Here is a 17,656-nt window from a genome sequence, read left to right as displayed (position 1 = left end):
AAGGAAAAAAAAAAAAAAAAAAAAAAAGTACGCTATGCATAAAATCGATAAGAAAAACATAAAGGTAAGTGTTTGCGCTCGCGATGTCTTTTTTTTTCCTTTTTTTTTTTTAAATTGATAAATCAAAAGAAAGAAACAAAAAAATTGGAATGAAAAGCCAGGAGGCCTCGAGGGGCCCCCAAGATGCCTTCTTCTTGTGTCGCGACTTGACCGGAAGCCAAGACGTAAGGGTACGATGAAAAGTGGAAAAAAAAAAAATGAAAAAATAAACCCCCCTGACAAAAACAGAAAAAAAAGACAGTCTCTATTTGTTATTGATAAAAAACAAATATCACGTGCCTCAAATGCATGGCGTTCGACCGAACATTTTTTATAATCACAGGATCGATCGATTTTCGAAAATTGCTTATCGCCCATCGATATTATCGTACAGTTCGATTATCGATTTTTAAACGTATTTATTTATCGGGACAGAGCACGCTCGCTTTCTACGCGTAAAAACAGAAATTCAGACTTTCCTCTTCTTTGCCTTCTTCTTTACATTCACGATCGTCCTCAGCTTCCCAGTCTCGTGTTTCGGTGTGAAAATAGTCGTTCTCGCGGACGCGTGTATGGCTCAGTAAGATTAATTCAGTTTCAAGCTACAATGGATTTCTTAATCAAGAGTTTACCCCGCACGAGTACACAATAACGTTATGAACGTTGAACGTTATGTACGTTCGTTCTATACAAGAAAACGCGTAAGACTCCTGCTCAAAACTAGGAGAAAGAAAAACGAAAAAGAAAAGAGAAAAACCAGTCACGATCTTTCAAAATTAAACGTTACGTCCTCAGCCTCCATTGTCAATAGAGAAACCGTGTTGGATACCAATAAAGGCGAATTTCCATATACGCGTTGTCAAAAGAGAAAAATAGGCGAATAACAAAAATGACAAATCGAAGGTCGCTACTGCTTTTTAGAAAATCATCAATTACCATTAGCCACCGATAACAAGAGCGTCAAAGAAGAGGCAGTGGTGAAAGGCGTTATCTTTTTTTTTGCAAAAAAAAATAAATAACCATCCATTACTCTATTCGTTTAATTGTCTCTTTCTTTTATTTCAAATATTTCTCCTCAACTCGTTAGTATCCAGCACCCTTTCCTATACAGTACAAATAAGCTTTTTCACACAGTTGTTAAACGTCGTATTGGCGCGCGATTGTCAAAAACGAATGAAAAAAAAGAAAAAAAAAAAAAAGATTTTTTCTTTAAACAATATTTCAACCTAAGGTTTCGGGTATTGCGTATTGGCCCTTATAACTTCGAGTTTTGGAATAACGCAATCGTTATTTTTTTTCAGGCTGCTATTGTCGTTGCGTGGTATCGTTCGGCTTTGCGGCTCGCGCTCATTTCGGCTCGAGGGAAACAAGGCGAGACTTCGTCATTCACTTAGAAAACCTGCCAACGTACGTGTATGATTACATGTCAATTTTTAAACAGTCCTAGACCACGCCTTCCTTCGCGCCGTCTACAGGCAAATTATCAGCATCGACGCCAAGGTCCGTGGCGAGCCCCTCGAGTTAAATCACTTTTATTATTATTTTCACTGTATCCATATTTCTTTTTTTTTTTATCGTTCCAATAATCGCGTCATCGCTGTAGAAACTGTCGATTTTTTTTTTCAATCGGGATTCGCGAGGGATACAGTCAAATCCAAGAATAACAATGATTATCTCGATAGGCGACGACTATGCTAGCACGTGACAACAGAGACGCAAGGGCGTATCGCACGTTGACACCTGTCAGTGCGACTGTCGTCTGTCACCGTCCCACGTGGTCATCGAGCGCTCCGAGTATTCCAAAGGAATGACAGATAAGGTTTACATGACGGAACAGCGAAACGAGTTACATTGATATTAATCGAGGAGGCATTGCTTTCGCATGTCGGTATGGGAACCAAACGATTCGTTAGATCGTACGATAATACATTCCTTGTCTTTTTTTTTTTTGCTTATTGCGCCTGCCGAGGGTCGACCGTGATCGCGTGGATCGATAAAATTAGAAAAAAAAAATTAACGATCAATCTCACATTACATTATCGATCCATTGACGATTGGTTAGCGCGTCTCATTACGCGGACGTCCTTAAACTCCCTTAGACGCAACCAGGGCGACGGCAGCGCTCAAGCGCCTGCGAAGTGTCAGTTTGTCGAACTATTCATGCTATAGACGTTTGCGTTCCAGCGCTGTCGGGACACTTTGAACGCGACAGTTGACTATTCGCGTCTCGTTCGGATGCTGAACGCGTTTAAGAATCGACACAGAGTTATGCAAGAGCGCAATGCTTGAAGCGAGCGAGAAGCGCCACCTGACCCAAATGTATTATTTAAAACTGGATAAACGAGAATTAAAAAAAAAAATTTCTTCTCATACAATTTCGATATAGACACGAGCAGCGCTTCAAGGTGCTGATTGATGGTTGGCAGGCTTGAATTGGGAAAGGCACAGATTTCAGTGCTAGATCTAAAAGTGCGTGTAAGGCCGACTTCCTGGATATATTTCATAAATATCAGGAAGACATGAATTCCTAGTTTCTTTTCTTTTTTCTTCACTTTCTTCCCCCCCCCCCCCACCGCTCTCTCTCTCTTAATAATTACAATGGTGGTATTTCAAGTTAGACGCAGACATAATACCGTGTATATATATTTTATATATATATATATATATTGTCTACGAGATAAATGTTGCGAGACCCATATAATATATATATATATATATATATATATATAAAAAATAATAAAAAAGTTTTCTATCCTTTCGATTCTTGCGCACCACAGAATAACGGAGCCGGAATTCATCGTAATCTTGTCACACACGCCATTAACACACGTATAATCCAGTTTTGAGCGTCGGCCGTAAGCGTGCGGGGATCACGGACGTATTTTTCTTCCAGTTTTTCTTGTTTCGGACAGAGTTTGTATAACTTTCGTCCCTTTTTCACCCTTTTCTCTTCCTCTCCGTCTATCTCTGTTATATTTATATACGTATATACGCATATGTATATATAGACACACAACAAACCATATATATATATATATATATATATATATATATATTGGCGCACGTGTGTTTTGTGTCTGTGCAGCAGCAACGTCATGCTGTATACTCGGTGCGCCGTCGCATTGTTCGACGCATCGCATAGTCGCCTAGTCTCACATCTCTATGGCCTTTCATCTTGAAACTCGAGACGAAGCCAAGCTATTTGGTTCAAGTCCTGCAGCATAGAATATAATACCGATATATGTAGAAGTGGTACAACAACGTTAATCCAAGATAAAAAAAAAAAGAAAGAAAGAAAACAAAACAGTCTCCAAAATTTTACTGATGCACCAATGGCTATGACTCTCGATACACAGTGTTGCCAAAATTTCCACTGTCGCGATCAAGGAAAAGGAAAAAAAAAAAAATAATTAAAATTCGAATCGTAACGATTTTCAAAATTTGTCTTTTTTTTTAAGTCCTCAAGATTTTGCCAAATTTGCGTCTCGTTTTTTTTTTTTTTAATTTTCTAGATATATATATATACATCTTTCCCACTCTTCCGCTCCCTCCTCTTCCGTTTTACAACCGACTGCATTTTTGAGCTGCACTTGTTGCGTGTCCGACGATGAGTACAGTGACCATATCATGAAAGACAAAAGTATTTTCTTTGCTTGTTTTTTCTTTTCTTTTTTTCTTTGCTTTTGCTTTTGCACTTTTTGTTCAGTTTTTTTTTGCTCGTGTTTCTTTTTTTTTTTGCTCTGCTCTCGTTACTCTGATTATCAACGCTCTTTCCTTTTACCACGATGGCTGAGCGCGTTGCGACTCCCGTTATTCTGTGGCATCGCATCCTCGGTCCACGTGTTTTCTGTGTGCGCAGCAATTACGTATGCTATCGCCACATGGTCCATTAAGTATGCAACAATAGCTAGGTCCCATACAAACAACAAATCAAAGATATGCCTCGCTACGATCAATTCAGAAGGGGATGCACAATGAGTATGCGAGGTAGCCTGAGCTTTGCCAAGCAGTAATTTACTGTCTTATGCAACAAAATTTATGAATAAAATAATGATATATATATATATATATACTTTATATATATGCCATGGAGATGTATGCGCTACTACAGTGAACTGATCACAATAAATGATGGATCGAGCGATCGATAGTGAACAATATACAGAGGCGATGACGTACGATTTTTTTTGCGACGACTGCTAATTTTTCAAAAAAAAAAAAAAAAAAGAAGAAAATCTTTGACTTCTTTCTTAAAATTTTAAACACGATGCTTTTACCGCGTAAGAATTTATTAACGAAAGGGATGAAGGTATATGTATATATGTATAGGCTGGCAAGCGGATAAAATTTCTGGGACGAACAGAGACGTCTGTCTAGATATACAGAGAAATGGACACGGTGTGTTCGAGGATGGAATAAAAATAATTATGTAATTGAACAAAGTGAAAATTGCAATAGAGAAATTATAAAAGTTCAATTTGTACGTAAGCTACATTGATTTATAGCTTTCACTGATAATGGTCGCTGCTGGCTCATCGAGTTACAACTGATAACACTCTCTCTCTCTCTGTCTCTCTCTCTCTTTTTTTCTTTTTTCTCTCTCTCGTATTCTTCTTAATATAAATTGTACTATTTCTTTTTTTTTTTTTGGTCATCGGTACAAGATTTCCAGAATTACATAGTCATTGTGCATCCTTAAAAAACAGAAACGTCATATCTGGCATGCAAACAACGATAGATACAAAATTCGTCTAAGGGTCAATCAATTGGAAATACTCGTGTGTCGATTAGTCGTGTTATTTGTATGGAAAGAAAAAAAAAGAAAAAAAAAAGAGGAAAAACCCGTCGCGAATTTCGTAATACAAATGCACTGTCGCGCATGCACCATATATGCCCACTGCAAAAGAAATTTGCCCTCCTACGAAATTATTTACGTCTCGCGTGACTCGAAAGAAAGACTGACGTCATCGTAAAGCAGACGAATCGCGACACAGTCGAATCATGACAATTGATTCGTTGCAGTGCACATCGTATATCCTTTAATTGACGAGAATGACGTAATGAAAAATGAAAAAAATAAATAAAATAAATAACCGAGACACTCCAATGACTGCATACTGCAGGCTAATCGATAAAACTATTACGTATCAAGCCCGTTGTTAATTTGGAATAATAATTGATGCCAAGCGGCGCAGTGTGTCTCTTGTCAATCATGCAATTAGAGTATATCGATTGAAACGTACAAAGAAATTCGGGACATTGAACGGCAATCTTTTGCGTTATTATTTGAGACAAACGATCGACCGTGTAATCGAACAAGTATTCAGGTCTTACGGAGTTTCCAGAAAATCGTCATCAATGACTTCTGACAGACTGAGTGAGGTTACTCGCGTCGCGAGGCTTGCGACTTGAGGAGTCGGCCGCCAGATGGCGATGGCATTTACACACAGATGGTAATTTACACAAAGAGCAAACGTACCGATTCAAATAGTATCGTAGCAATAATACTTCATGACAGAATTATTCAAAGGACTTACTACTGTATTGTCTATAGACAATTGATAATAGCGATAAAAAGTCTCACTGTGACAATGGTTACGGTTAAATGTCTTGAAAACTTTTCTTTTTTTTTTTTTCCTTTCAATGTAAATAATTTGACGTTCGAGTGGTGGTACTTCGTTTTTACAGTGGGGATACTTGTTAGCATGCCGTGAAAGTATCAGGCGTAAAATCTGTCGTATTAGATGAAGCGTGTGCCAAGACTTACCGTTTGGAGAACCTGGAGGATAATTTGGAGAAGAAGGACGGCCTTGCCAGTGGGCTTATCGCATTAGTGTCCTGCGTGTGCGTGTGACCCTGCAACTTTTGTAACTACTCAGTTCACTTTACGGGGCAATTGGATAAATTTTAAGAATACAACGAGAGGTTAGATAGGAGGGTTGACCGAGACGGTAATGGTGACGGGGGAGGTCAGTCAAACGAGACGAAGAAGAATTTCGTATATTTTTTCTTTCACACATCTCCCTCTCGTTGTACTCTTAGTTAATCAAGTGAATTGTACCAACCTGAGTATGATTTCGCTGCGCTCTATTTTGCCCAGAGTGAAATGTACTGCGACTGGGTACGTTTCGTGGAAACGCTGGTGTCGTGGGTGTCGCCAGTCTATTGCTTGGAGATACGCCCAAACTAAAGAAACAGACAGGACTATTAGAGATCGATATTATAATTGATAACATATTGCAAAATATTATTAGCTAAAGAGTATCGGTACACTTCGATTTTCATGACCCGTACAAACTATGTATTGCCCTTGTGTACATGGCTTGACGTGTCGATTATACGAACAGTCTCTTTTGGATTATTGTCAAAATTACGTGTTAGAGAAAGTTAGCGGTAAAGGCGTTACGATGTAAAAGAAGCAAATGAGAATAGAAAATATTTTTAAATTACTACGGCTTGAATACAGTGTGCGGCGTAAAAAAAATGTCTATGTACTTTTGGGTGCGCAAGTAAAGTTAACAGCGTGTAATCAATGCTTACTGTGAGAACTAAGTACGAACTTTGATACGTAGCGAAATAAATAAAATTATTACTACGACCGTAAGTCTGTATTATGATAATATACAGTGTATAATAAATTTATATCTATAGCTACCAGACACTAAAACAATAATTATCGAGATCACTTGACGTGCTTTTGACAAAGTTTTATATTCCATTTGTAAATTACTAAAAGCTGCGATTAAGTAGTGTACATTTTGCGTCAAAAGTACAGATGACAATGATAACATACACAAACATAGGTATAAGCGTACATTTCAATTAGACTGTAACTACTCATTATTAATTCTACTGAACGATACCCATATGACATTGTTTTGTTACGACGCACGTACAACAAATTGAACTTGAGGGTTAACGAATAAATAAAATTATATAATCACACAATGAGTGACTGCTCGAATGATCTAAATAAATCTTCATCAGACATAACGAATCGACTAGTAAATATTTCTTGAGCAATAAAGCGTCAGAGGTGACAAAATATTTTTCCAAAGTCTTACAGTCAATTTGTTTGTCGCGAAGCGAAATGTCCGACAAACATTGTCACACGGTAAACCAAAAGTCTTTTCCAAGTGTACATAAAACTTTATCAGCGGCTATCAAGAGCCCTGATTAAATGACAATTATTCGAAGGATACAAACAACATACGAAAGTGGTTAATTTACGAGACTACGGTATGATCTAGGCGAATGATTAAATGTGCCTGTATATGAGGTGAGAATGACCGGAAGCCGTTGGCCGTCGCCAATAAGATAAACTATAATGTAAAGTGAATAACCATGCAAAACCAAATGTCGTACGAACGCAATTACATTGTGAATGACCAACAACTATCCTAGAGATCCTACGCGTTAAAATACATTTGTAAACGGTTTTCTAGCCCTGTGTAACAAGAAGCCTCCTTTGTACCGAATTAATAAATGGCGACAGCTTCAGCAAGAAGCCGTAAGAGCGCGCCACTTCCAACGGAACAACGACGTTCAGATACCCGAAGAGAGTTAGTGGCCCAAAAGAAATAAGCAATTTAAAAAAAGGAAACATAATAAACTATACGAGTCATTCCACGTCAAATAGTCTCATTCGTTAGCCAATGATTTATAAACTTTGTCAACAGTGATCAATAGGTGTCACTATGAACATATGAGAAACTTCACAATTTAAAAAAAAAAAAAAAAACAATCGTCCGTCTTGCAAATATACAATGGATTCGTACAAAGGGTATAAATTGAGTTTAGTAAATCCGTAATCCTTTTGTCAATCGCGAAACTATCTCCAGCATCCCTGAACTCTGGTAAAACGTTTCCACCTGGACGCGAACCCGCGTCTCTTCTCCCCATTCGGTATTTACAGAAAATTAACAATCCGTGAATTAACAATTTTGCGCACGAGTGACAACTAGCCGTGGAATGAATCGCATTGGAATTGAATAGTATGATACAGGAGTATACAATAGAAGAAAGAGGTTGTTCGATTAGGCTTAGGGGACCTGTACCTCTGCCTAAGAGGGTCAGCGGTGGCGAGTAAGGAGTTGTGGGCGTTGCGTGGTTGAGGGTCCAGTAGCGAGTGGTCACTGGGGGTTACGCCACTCGAGGAACGGTGACCTGCACTGATGCTCGCAGACTTCGTGTGACCCCTTGTCGGCCTAGTGCCCTCGCCCAGGCTGTGCACAAAACTAATCAACAATCCGTCCCCAGACCCTATTTGTCTATATTAGAAGACTAGGCTACAGAGGGCACTATTTTTTTTTTTTTTTCTTATCATTTAAATCGTCACGTTCAAAATTTGGCGCATCCCTATTGGCTGCCTGCACTAGATTATTAACGTTAATTATTGTTATCCTGTATATCTGCACACAGTGCAGCATCTGATCTACAATTTATACAGCGTGAGTACAAGTTTACAAGCTATATATTACAATTTTATATGCTGGTCCTTTCGTCTCGTCATTATTGACTCGCTTATACATTTTTTAATTACAATTCCAAAAAGTTCTCTCGCGAACGTAACGATCTAGCACCTGCATACGCAATTAACAAAACAAAAGAGATATGACGCTGAATATGGCGCAATGAGGTATGTAATGATTGATGCTCGTGAAACTTTACTATACATAGATACTTGAGTAACCTCAACTACTTAACGTTCGTGCCTAAATAAAATCAGAGCGAGTCTGTTCTTTGCGTGAGTATATGCAAAAGTGATTCCATCTGATTTTAAAAAGCGTCTGTACATATAGATTTTAATTAATAACGTTACTAATCGCCGTAAATACGTCTTTCAAGCCGCGAATTTAATGTAGTCGGCAATGAACGAACGGCAGGCAGCAGCCAGAGCATGCTAGAGTAATGCAACAAATAAATAATTTCCCTACGCCTGGTGCGAGACGACGCTCTTCTGTGTTAATAAATCATTGCGATACGTACTCTCGGCAAAATTGGATTAATCTACTAATCGTATATCACGTATCTCTGCGTACTGATTGTTAGTGAGTTCGAAAGGCGTTAAAAGAGACATAACACAACTTTCATAGGCGTCAACACAATTGAGAGAAAGAAACAAAGTGACACACGAAAAGTATACACTGCTGTGTGTGTTATCTTTTTAACGCAAGAGAAAAAAAACAAAACAAACAGAGTTACCGGATTAACGTTAACCACTGATCACGTCGAGTCGCAATTAATTCTGCGGTCTCGATCGAGCAAAGCCCCTCCGTTAAATCCGTTAGCCCTGAGCACGGATGGCAGATCTACAAATAATACTGGACAAGGTACCATACGTCAACAGGGAACGTTACGCTGTGATACCTTGGCCAATACTTCGTACACGTGCGATCCATCAAAGATCGAGTAGTCGTTAATAGCCTTTATAGCCTTTATAGCGTAGACGCGCGGATGCGGTTCGTTATACCTGGGAACATCGTTCGTTCTTTCAGTCGACGAAGAAGACGTTTTAGCTTGGTCGTAGGAGATGGTGCTACGTCTGCCGACGGATCCAGGTGCGGGCGAATGAACTGACCGACCGCCGACTACCCCTGCGTTCATCGTGTTGCTCTTGCCGACTCTTGGTTTACCGCCAGGACTGGTTCCCACGCCTAGAATAAACATTGTCACTGCAAGCCTCATTAGATATGGTTCAACACAAAACAAAAGCAACGTAATATAAATTAGTACAAACTTTGAAGCTATGGGGAGGGAGTGGCAGGGAGTATACGAAATACGCAACAAAGAAATAAAACGACGTAGGACTGTATATGAAACTTGGCGATAACGTAATTCCAATTTCAAACCATGATTTTCAGATTACTGGATGCGAGGGTTTGTCATATTTTTGTTCATCCTTCTTGTTTCGTGTATTATAAAAATACACTCAACAGGTAGACAAGGACTGATCTATGAAATGTTCAGCATGATCTTGTGAAACAGGCTACTGCAACCTTAACCAAAGCAAAGTAAATGCGGGGAGGACTAATTTAGCTAAAGCTATACAAGGATTGACATAATAAATATAAAAATTAAAACCGACCACATTCCATATCGAGGTAACCCGCTCTCGTTAGAAAAACAAAGCAATGCGAAACGTGTTACAAGGTACAAAGATTGAAAAACCTTCCACTCCCAGGACAGCACACGTATTTGATTAAACTCTCAAGTGAATGTGATCGTTTAGCCACAATGGTGTAACATAGAGGTCGCTGATAGAAGATAATAAATATATAGTATAATACAATACTTGAACCCTCTGCTCGAGCCTATGGGAGAGAGAGAGAAAAACCACAAAGTGAACTCACTGGTATCAAGCTGTCCGGGACTATTTTTAGGTGCCGATGGTCGACTTGCAGAGACCCGGGCACTATTCTCTTTAATCGTGGCTGCGTCCACGGTATTCTGCCTTTTGAAATTACTACCGCCACTCCCGATCACCGTCGTACCGCCGGTCGTGGCAGTTGCGTGATTGTGGTTCGTCGTATTACCTGGACTTGGTGCTCCGCCTGGGAATCATAATACGGTCAATGCAAGCGGAAGACATATATATTTTATATTTTCTTTCTTTCTTTTTTTTCCCCCTTGGCTATCATCGAATTACTTGATCGGCGGCCGCGGACAATAATATATTAAAGTGCGGCGGACATCGCTGAACGGGATGGCAAACGTGTGGCTAGGTCTATATCACACGGGAGAATGCGGCGTACAGAGGAACTAACGGAAAACGCATACATGGACGTCAATCGTTTTTGACTTTAAAAATACAGACAAAAAATTGATTCTTCCATAGAATTGTGTTTCACGTAAGGTCGGACTGCACACAGCAATATTCATACCTTGATACGTGGGAGTGAAGCGTCCCTAATTATTTTTCCTTGAAAGAGCACAAACTTACGAGAGAGAAAGACATAGGCCACGTTCGTCATCGATCGACAGCCTTACGTACCCATGATAAAGTGCGGTTGAACGAGAATCGAAGAAAAATAAAAGGAAAGAACATTTCGCTGAAAAAGAGAAGAGAAAAAAAAAAAAGATATATAAATACTTTTTCACGTCGACTTACGAAGAGTTTCACCGCCCGACGAGGCCCTTCTACTTGGTTTTGGATTGCTGGCGGAAATGCTACGATGGACGCCTCTGTGCGATGGACTCTGGATGGCACCTCCTGTACCACCACCGCCGCCTCCCCCTCCGCCACCTGATCCAACCTGTGGCGGAATGTTACGCAATGATAGTGAACTACCTGACCGCGAACCATCACTCTCAGGCTGCAAGAAAGTATACGATACAATCGTGAGATGGCTCCCCGTTAGCGAAGCTTCGGCGTATAAGCTTTTGTAAGGGATTGTCAATGTAAATTTAAAAAAAAAAAAAAAAAAATTGTCACACACGTGTCTCAAGAGGGTCACGTTGAAGTAGCGAATATTAGATATAAAAGTCGATGAATACTTCATGCGAGTTAACGAGCGGCTCGCCGTTTAGGTAGGAACACGAAAAAAAAAAATTTGTCACCGTTTGTCAAATAAGAGATGAAACAAAAAAAGAACCTCTAACAAACCCACGTGTTTCTGTATACTCACATCCGTAGTTTTTCTGCCGAGTAAAAGATACGTGGCAAAGACGTCATCGTACTTCGCTTGTCCTAAAGAATCCTCGATTTCACTTCGCGTATAACCCATACTGGCTAGGGCTTCTGTAACAGATATTTCCCAGCACGCATAGTCACATCGAATTACATGAATGTCCATATCAATTAATATTAATCACGTGAACGTCCATTTTAAAGACCTACCAAACAATTTAGGCAGTCAACGACTTTGACTACAGAGAATTTTTAAATTGTCCATCTTGATTTTATCCTCTTTCATTGCAATTCGATAATTGATCCATAGACGGCATTTCAATTGAAAATTATTAAGTCACTGTGTATATATTCACAGTACGAGACTATACGTATGTATACAATATGCAATAATAACAATTTCGAAATATGTTTGGACGTCACAGAGCAAAACTTATGATTCTTTCTTCTCGATAATTCGTATCGTGCATTAACTAAGTCTTTTAACAAATATTTTTATTATATTACAACACACGTGTTTGCTGTCTTATTATTCTTCTACACAGTAATCTCGCATGCGCGGGATATATCAGAGGAAAATAAAGAAATTTAGAAAAACAAGCGATTGGTGCTTCTTGCAGTGCATTAAAATTGAGAAATCATTTAAACTCCACGTCGTAAGACTGTCTCTGATATATCCCATTTTCGTTCTACTCAATTTTAACACGTTACTCGTTGCGCGCGTGTCCTATTGTACAAACAAGAAGACACGCGACGAACGTCGACACCCTCGTTGTTAACAGCTACGACCGTTAAGGAGAATGTAATGGATAAGAAAAACTGTTATCCCATTAATACAGGTCCAACGAAGATTATCCGTACACAGTGTCTTGTTACGGGATCAATAGCAACGAGTGTATCTTCAAAGAGATGCATTATAGAACATAAAAACAGTAGGTAGTAAGTGTTATGTACATACTGGCAGACTCACCTATCCTCTTGTGATCCTTGTAATCTGGTTCTGGCTCTAAGTACGGTTTCAATTCGTCTTCCTCATATCCCATGTTCATCCACTTGTCCTTCATTATGTTCTAGATGGGAATTGAAAAAGATCACACTAGTTTACAAATGTCACAGCACGATCTGTCAGAGGGATCCAAAAGATCCCTGTCAATGATTTTCTCTTATAGGAAGCATGGGGCAAAATCAAGTTAAACGGGTAATAGACAGAAAGAAAGAAATTGGTGATTCAATAATTTTCTGATTCCCAATTAAATGTTCTCTACGTTCTTTGACAGAAATCTTATGTAGTATCTAATTGTAAAATATTTTAAAAAAAATTGGAACACGTTCCAACCTTATCGCCACGTACCTCTAACGAGGCCCGCTTCGTCGGGTTGAGCACCAGAAACTTTTTGAGAAGGTTCTCGCAGTCGGTAGACATGTAAAATGGGATTCGGTATTTCCCTCGCAACACCCTCTCCCTCAGCTCCCTTAGTGTCGAGCCGTCAAATGGCAGTGAGCCGGATACTAAGGTATATAGAATAACTCCAAGCGACCAGACATCCACTTCGGGTCCATCATACTTTTTGCCTAAAAGGAAGAAACAATTGGCATTAAAATAAAAGCAAGAAAATACTTCCACCTAGCCTGCAGCAGTAAAGAGAAGAAAAAAAAGAAGAAGAATCAAAGCCTTCTTTGCGATAAAGAAAATAGAATGACATGGAGATACCTTGAAAGAGTTCAGGCGCGGCATACGGAGGAGAGCCGCAAAAGGTATCCAATTTGTTACCCGGCGTGAATTCATTGCTGAATCCGAAGTCGGCTATCTTAATATTCATCTCGCTGTCGAGCAACAGATTCTCGGCTTTTAAATCCCTGTGGATGATTTTCTTCTGATGGCAGTACTGCACCGCGGAGACAATCTGCCTGAATTTTGCTCTGGCTTCCTTCTCCTTCATTCTTCCGTGCAGTACCAAGTAGTCGAACACTTCGCCCCCGCTGGCGTACTCCATCACGAGGTACAACGTCTTTTCAGTCTCGATCACTTGGAACAGCTTCACGATGTTTGGATGGTCGAGCATCTTCATTATCCTTACTTCGCGGAACAGCTGTAAGGGACACGGAGGATTTAATGAAATTTCATTGCGACAAATAGTAATTAATCGTAAAGCTATAGGCTTCGTCCTGAATAAACCAATATGCCTGTGGCTTGTGCTCTAATACCTTTTGCAAACTGCCGGGATTCAGCTGTGTCTTGTCGATGATCTTGATAGCCACTTCCTTGCCCGTTGGGACATGCTTGGCCAGCTTCACCTTGGCGAAGTTGCCTTTACCGATGGTCTTCAGTAATTTGTACTTGCCGATGTGTGGTTCCTCGGAGGTTCGGCTTCTCGACAACTGCCGACCCCCGCTACTGGATACCCCCACGCCATCCCCCGTCTATATAAAAGAGAGACAGAGAGAGAAAACTTAATCAGTAAATAAACATCGAATCAAATATACATTAAAAAGTACCTCTTTCAACGACTTCGATAAGTCGGATGTATAAAAGGACAAAAATATATTATACGCCATTATGAGACGCTATTATAAGAATTCAAAGTTCTATACAATATCGACGCTCACGGAAATTGCCCGTAAAGCAGCTTCGGGCTTGTTGCTTGGAATAAAAGACTTTTAAGGTCAGGGACGCTAATGATCTTCACGTAAAAACAGCAATTTCATAAAATCGTCCCGCCATTGTTTCCAACTCATCAATCGTGCTCGTATACAAGTCAAAAATAACTTTGAACCGCAATTTTATTTTTAAAAAAACCGACGCCTACCTTTGCAATAGGGAAACCATAAACGCGATACATATAGAGGGGCTTGATCAGTGAGATTAAATTCCACCCCTCTCAACATACAGTTCAGTCCCACCTCTTTTCAGGACTATACAAACGTATATATATAATCTCGCCTCTGTATCATCGATACGTATCAGCTAAAAGGTCTCGTTTTACCAAAAATAGAAAAATTCTAGATACGAGAAGAAAATTAAATTTTCCCATTATCTGGAATCTCTCGACAACAACAACAAAAAAATACATGACAAATTCTTGAGGACAATGTTCAATGTTACCCGCAAAAGGCCGCGCGTGACCATCTTGCAGGAGGTGGCCGCAGCAACCTTAGAAGCCGCCAGTTTGAAGTTTTACCCAAAAACTAAAAATATCAATAAATTAAGTTGACGACGTAACGCAAACGCACGTCGACTATCTCATCCATCCGTAAGGTCCAAGTCCGTCACTTAAACGCAGATTAAGGAGAACGCGTCCCCACGATCCATACGAGTACAGTCCCAATTCGATACGTGAACGTATATATATTTATTGATACACAATTGAAATCTAACGAAAGAAAAAAAAATAATCGTGGAATCCTTGTAATTAAAAAAAAAAGTCTTCCGCAACGAGTAAACTCTGCAGTCTCCAGATAATTTCCTCTATATCCTGGGTAGCCTGCCAGTAGGATTAAATCTGCTCGTATTAGAAGGTCACTGTTTCCCGCACACAGTGCACTTCATCCGAGCGTAAATCCCACCTACGGAAACTCTAGCCGAGTCCAGGGTGTCCGAACCCGTAATTCTCATGGCAGAAAACGATTATATTATTCGTCCGTGTTACTTTCGCAGGTGGAGTCCAGGATTGTTAAACCGACGAAATCTCTCACGAGAGACCCGAGCAGTCTCGTCGTCGCGCCTGGAGGAGCGAATTCTCTCCCCGTCGATTTCCATTGACCGCAATCGCCAGGATCGATTCGCGAACTTCGCCACGGAGAAACGGATTGAGGTTCCGAAGCAGTGTTCGTGAAGTATAGAATTAAAAAAAAAATTGATAAAATCCTACTTAACCACCCTTATCAAAAAATTCCACTCCGACACACCGAACACAAACAACACCAATCCGATTCACGGTTCTACGTCACTTCCCGACGACAGTCTCGTCCCTAAGGACGCGATTGACTCAAAGTGCCAACCAGGAGCTACGACCAGAGATCAATTCCCCAAGAGGCATTCCTCCAGTCCAATCTCTATGAGTCCCCCACGAGCGTTCCTTACGAACGCGTAAACTTCAACGAGCCCTCGAAGACGTCCCAGGGTGCGTCCTCTTCCTCCTCTTCCGTCAGTCAGGACACCCAGCGCGCACCGCGTCCCGTTCTGATTCCCATCGGCTCGAGATGCTCGTTACTTCGGGCCATCAAGGTAGAGAGAACGGAGTCGGTGTTTACTCGAGATGGGAAGCGTCTCGACGCCGACGCCAGCGTCGGTCCGTGTACTGAGCATCCGTAGATGATCGGCGTCCCTGAGGCTAGCCGGACAAATCCGTACGCGAGTAAGTCGCGGGTTACGATTTTTTCAAGAGGCTCCCGATGAGTCCCTTCGTCGACCCGGAGACCCGGGGATACGTCCAACCGGAAGTTCCACGTTCGCGGATCAGGAGGACGGACATAGCTGTATCCCCCGGTACTTGACGACGATCGCCAGGAGCCTCGATGCTCTCGCGGATGATGAACGACGACGTTGGCGATCCCGATGCGACTGTCTCGCACCGAGGGAGCCAAGGGATGAAAGGAGAATCAATACGTGCCCGCCACCCCCGTCGGCGTGGCAAACTGCGCAAACTACCCTCGGCCTGGTCCTCCCCGCGACATTCCTCCTCATGTTCAACCCCCTCGGCGACACGCTTGCGCCCTTCGACGCCAGTGCCCCCAACGGCCACGGCCATTTAACCCACCTAACCCCCAACGTCGTCGACTACGAATTCGGCTAACTTTCTCGTCTGGTCAGCTGATCGTGCGTGCTACCCTTATTATAGACTCGAGGGTACTTTCCACGCGTTTCATTTATATTTCGGGAACACCGACTACAGTCTATCGCCTGGCTACTTGATATTCATTACGCTCGCGTCGGATTGCGAATCGGATAACAAAGGTTCTTCGTCCTAATACGCTGTTATGGTGATTGTCAAATTTAATTATTTTTTATCTGCGAGTGAAAATATTAAACGGAACTTGTACAGTACTGGTCAAAAGTATCCGTGCAAGACGTTTAGCCTATGGCCCGATAACTTTTGATCAGGACTGTACAGAATAAGAATTCAAAGCACTGTCCAGTTAACGCACGAATGCACCATAGAGATCACTGAAACGGTAGGGAAGACGCGATTTCTCTTTAGGATGGTTCGCGGGATGCGATCCTTGAAAAAGAAAGGAGTCTCTCTAGCGTGGCGAGTCTTATGTAGTTTTACTGTAGCAGCGCTGGGTGTACGGACCAGCAGGCGGGACGCGGACGGCTGACGTCTTTCTTTCGTGGATCGACTGGAGGCCCTCGAATCTATTGAAGAGCCGCGGATGAGCACTCGTAGGCCAACGTGCGAGCGTCAATTTACATGAAAGTTCTTCGAATACGAAACAGCCTCTACCTGGCCGGTGGAGCTAAGGTGTAATATTAAGGCGAGCGATCGCTGTCGCGCGGACGTCGCTCGTAGCTGGTGACTCGTTTCCATTACTGGAAAGATGAACAAGGACATAAACGATATCAAGGCCGATAATAGAGGCTGATATCGATAGATAAGACGTATCCAGCTACGTATACATGTGTAACTGATTTCGCGAATCTAAATCGATACCAATCGATATCGTATCGATTTTCGTGACCCGAGAAAAGTTTGACAAGGGGAATAACCGTTGGGCTACGAAAAAACAGTAGCATAAAAATCGCCTGTTGACAGCGTTATTAATTGATCGATTGTGATGCGAAAAAAAAAATTGTCTCAATGTAAATTGAACAAGACCAGATTCTAAGGCCAATGCATTTCTACAGGAAAATTCGCAATTTTGGACATGACAATGTTTGTGTACAGTTAGACCCATGTCGTTTGGGTTCTATTTACTCGGACTGCGTGTACAGTCTGTATTACGAATTGTGTCTCGTCAACTGTATCGGTTGGAAATAATCAAACATGG

At 41.1% G+C, this 17,656-nt stretch overlaps 1 protein-coding gene across 30 annotated transcripts in view; it reads right to left on the bottom strand.

Moving 5' to 3' along the window:
- The window catches only part of LOC107269868 (serine/threonine-protein kinase MARK2), a 54,593-nt gene that overhangs the window by 10,167 nt on the left and 26,770 nt on the right, over positions 1-17,656 (bottom strand). For 8 of the 30 annotated variants that reach the window (XM_015744205.2, XM_015744223.2, XM_015744224.2 and 5 more), the window contains 11 exons: positions 13,874-14,089; positions 13,380-13,758; positions 13,005-13,240; positions 12,627-12,738; positions 11,667-11,779; positions 11,150-11,354; positions 10,392-10,592; positions 9,512-9,713; positions 8,097-8,264; positions 6,105-6,225; positions 5,807-5,901 (listed from right to left, as the gene is read on the bottom strand). In XM_015744205.2, coding sequence (XP_015599691.1) covers positions 5,807-5,901; positions 6,105-6,225; positions 8,097-8,264; positions 9,512-9,713; positions 10,392-10,592; positions 11,150-11,354; positions 11,667-11,779; positions 12,627-12,738; positions 13,005-13,240; positions 13,380-13,758; positions 13,874-14,089 — 2,048 coding nt within the window. Of the gene's footprint in view, positions 1-38; positions 1,439-1,591; positions 3,254-5,806; positions 5,902-6,104; positions 6,226-8,096; positions 8,265-9,511; positions 9,714-10,391; positions 10,593-11,149; positions 11,355-11,666; positions 11,780-12,626; positions 12,739-13,004; positions 13,241-13,379; positions 13,759-13,873; positions 14,090-17,656 lie in introns of those variants that run through there. The other 22 variants (XM_025087278.1, XM_025087286.1, XM_025087283.1 and 19 more) reach the window with 19 other exon arrangements.

The sequence above is a fragment of the Cephus cinctus genome, unplaced genomic scaffold, assembly GCF_000341935.2.
Source record: "Cephus cinctus unplaced genomic scaffold, Ccin1 Ccin1_scaffold0690, whole genome shotgun sequence".
NCBI lineage: Eukaryota > Metazoa > Arthropoda > Insecta > Hymenoptera > Cephidae > Cephus > Cephus cinctus.
This window is presented reverse-complemented; position numbering and strand designations above follow the sequence as displayed.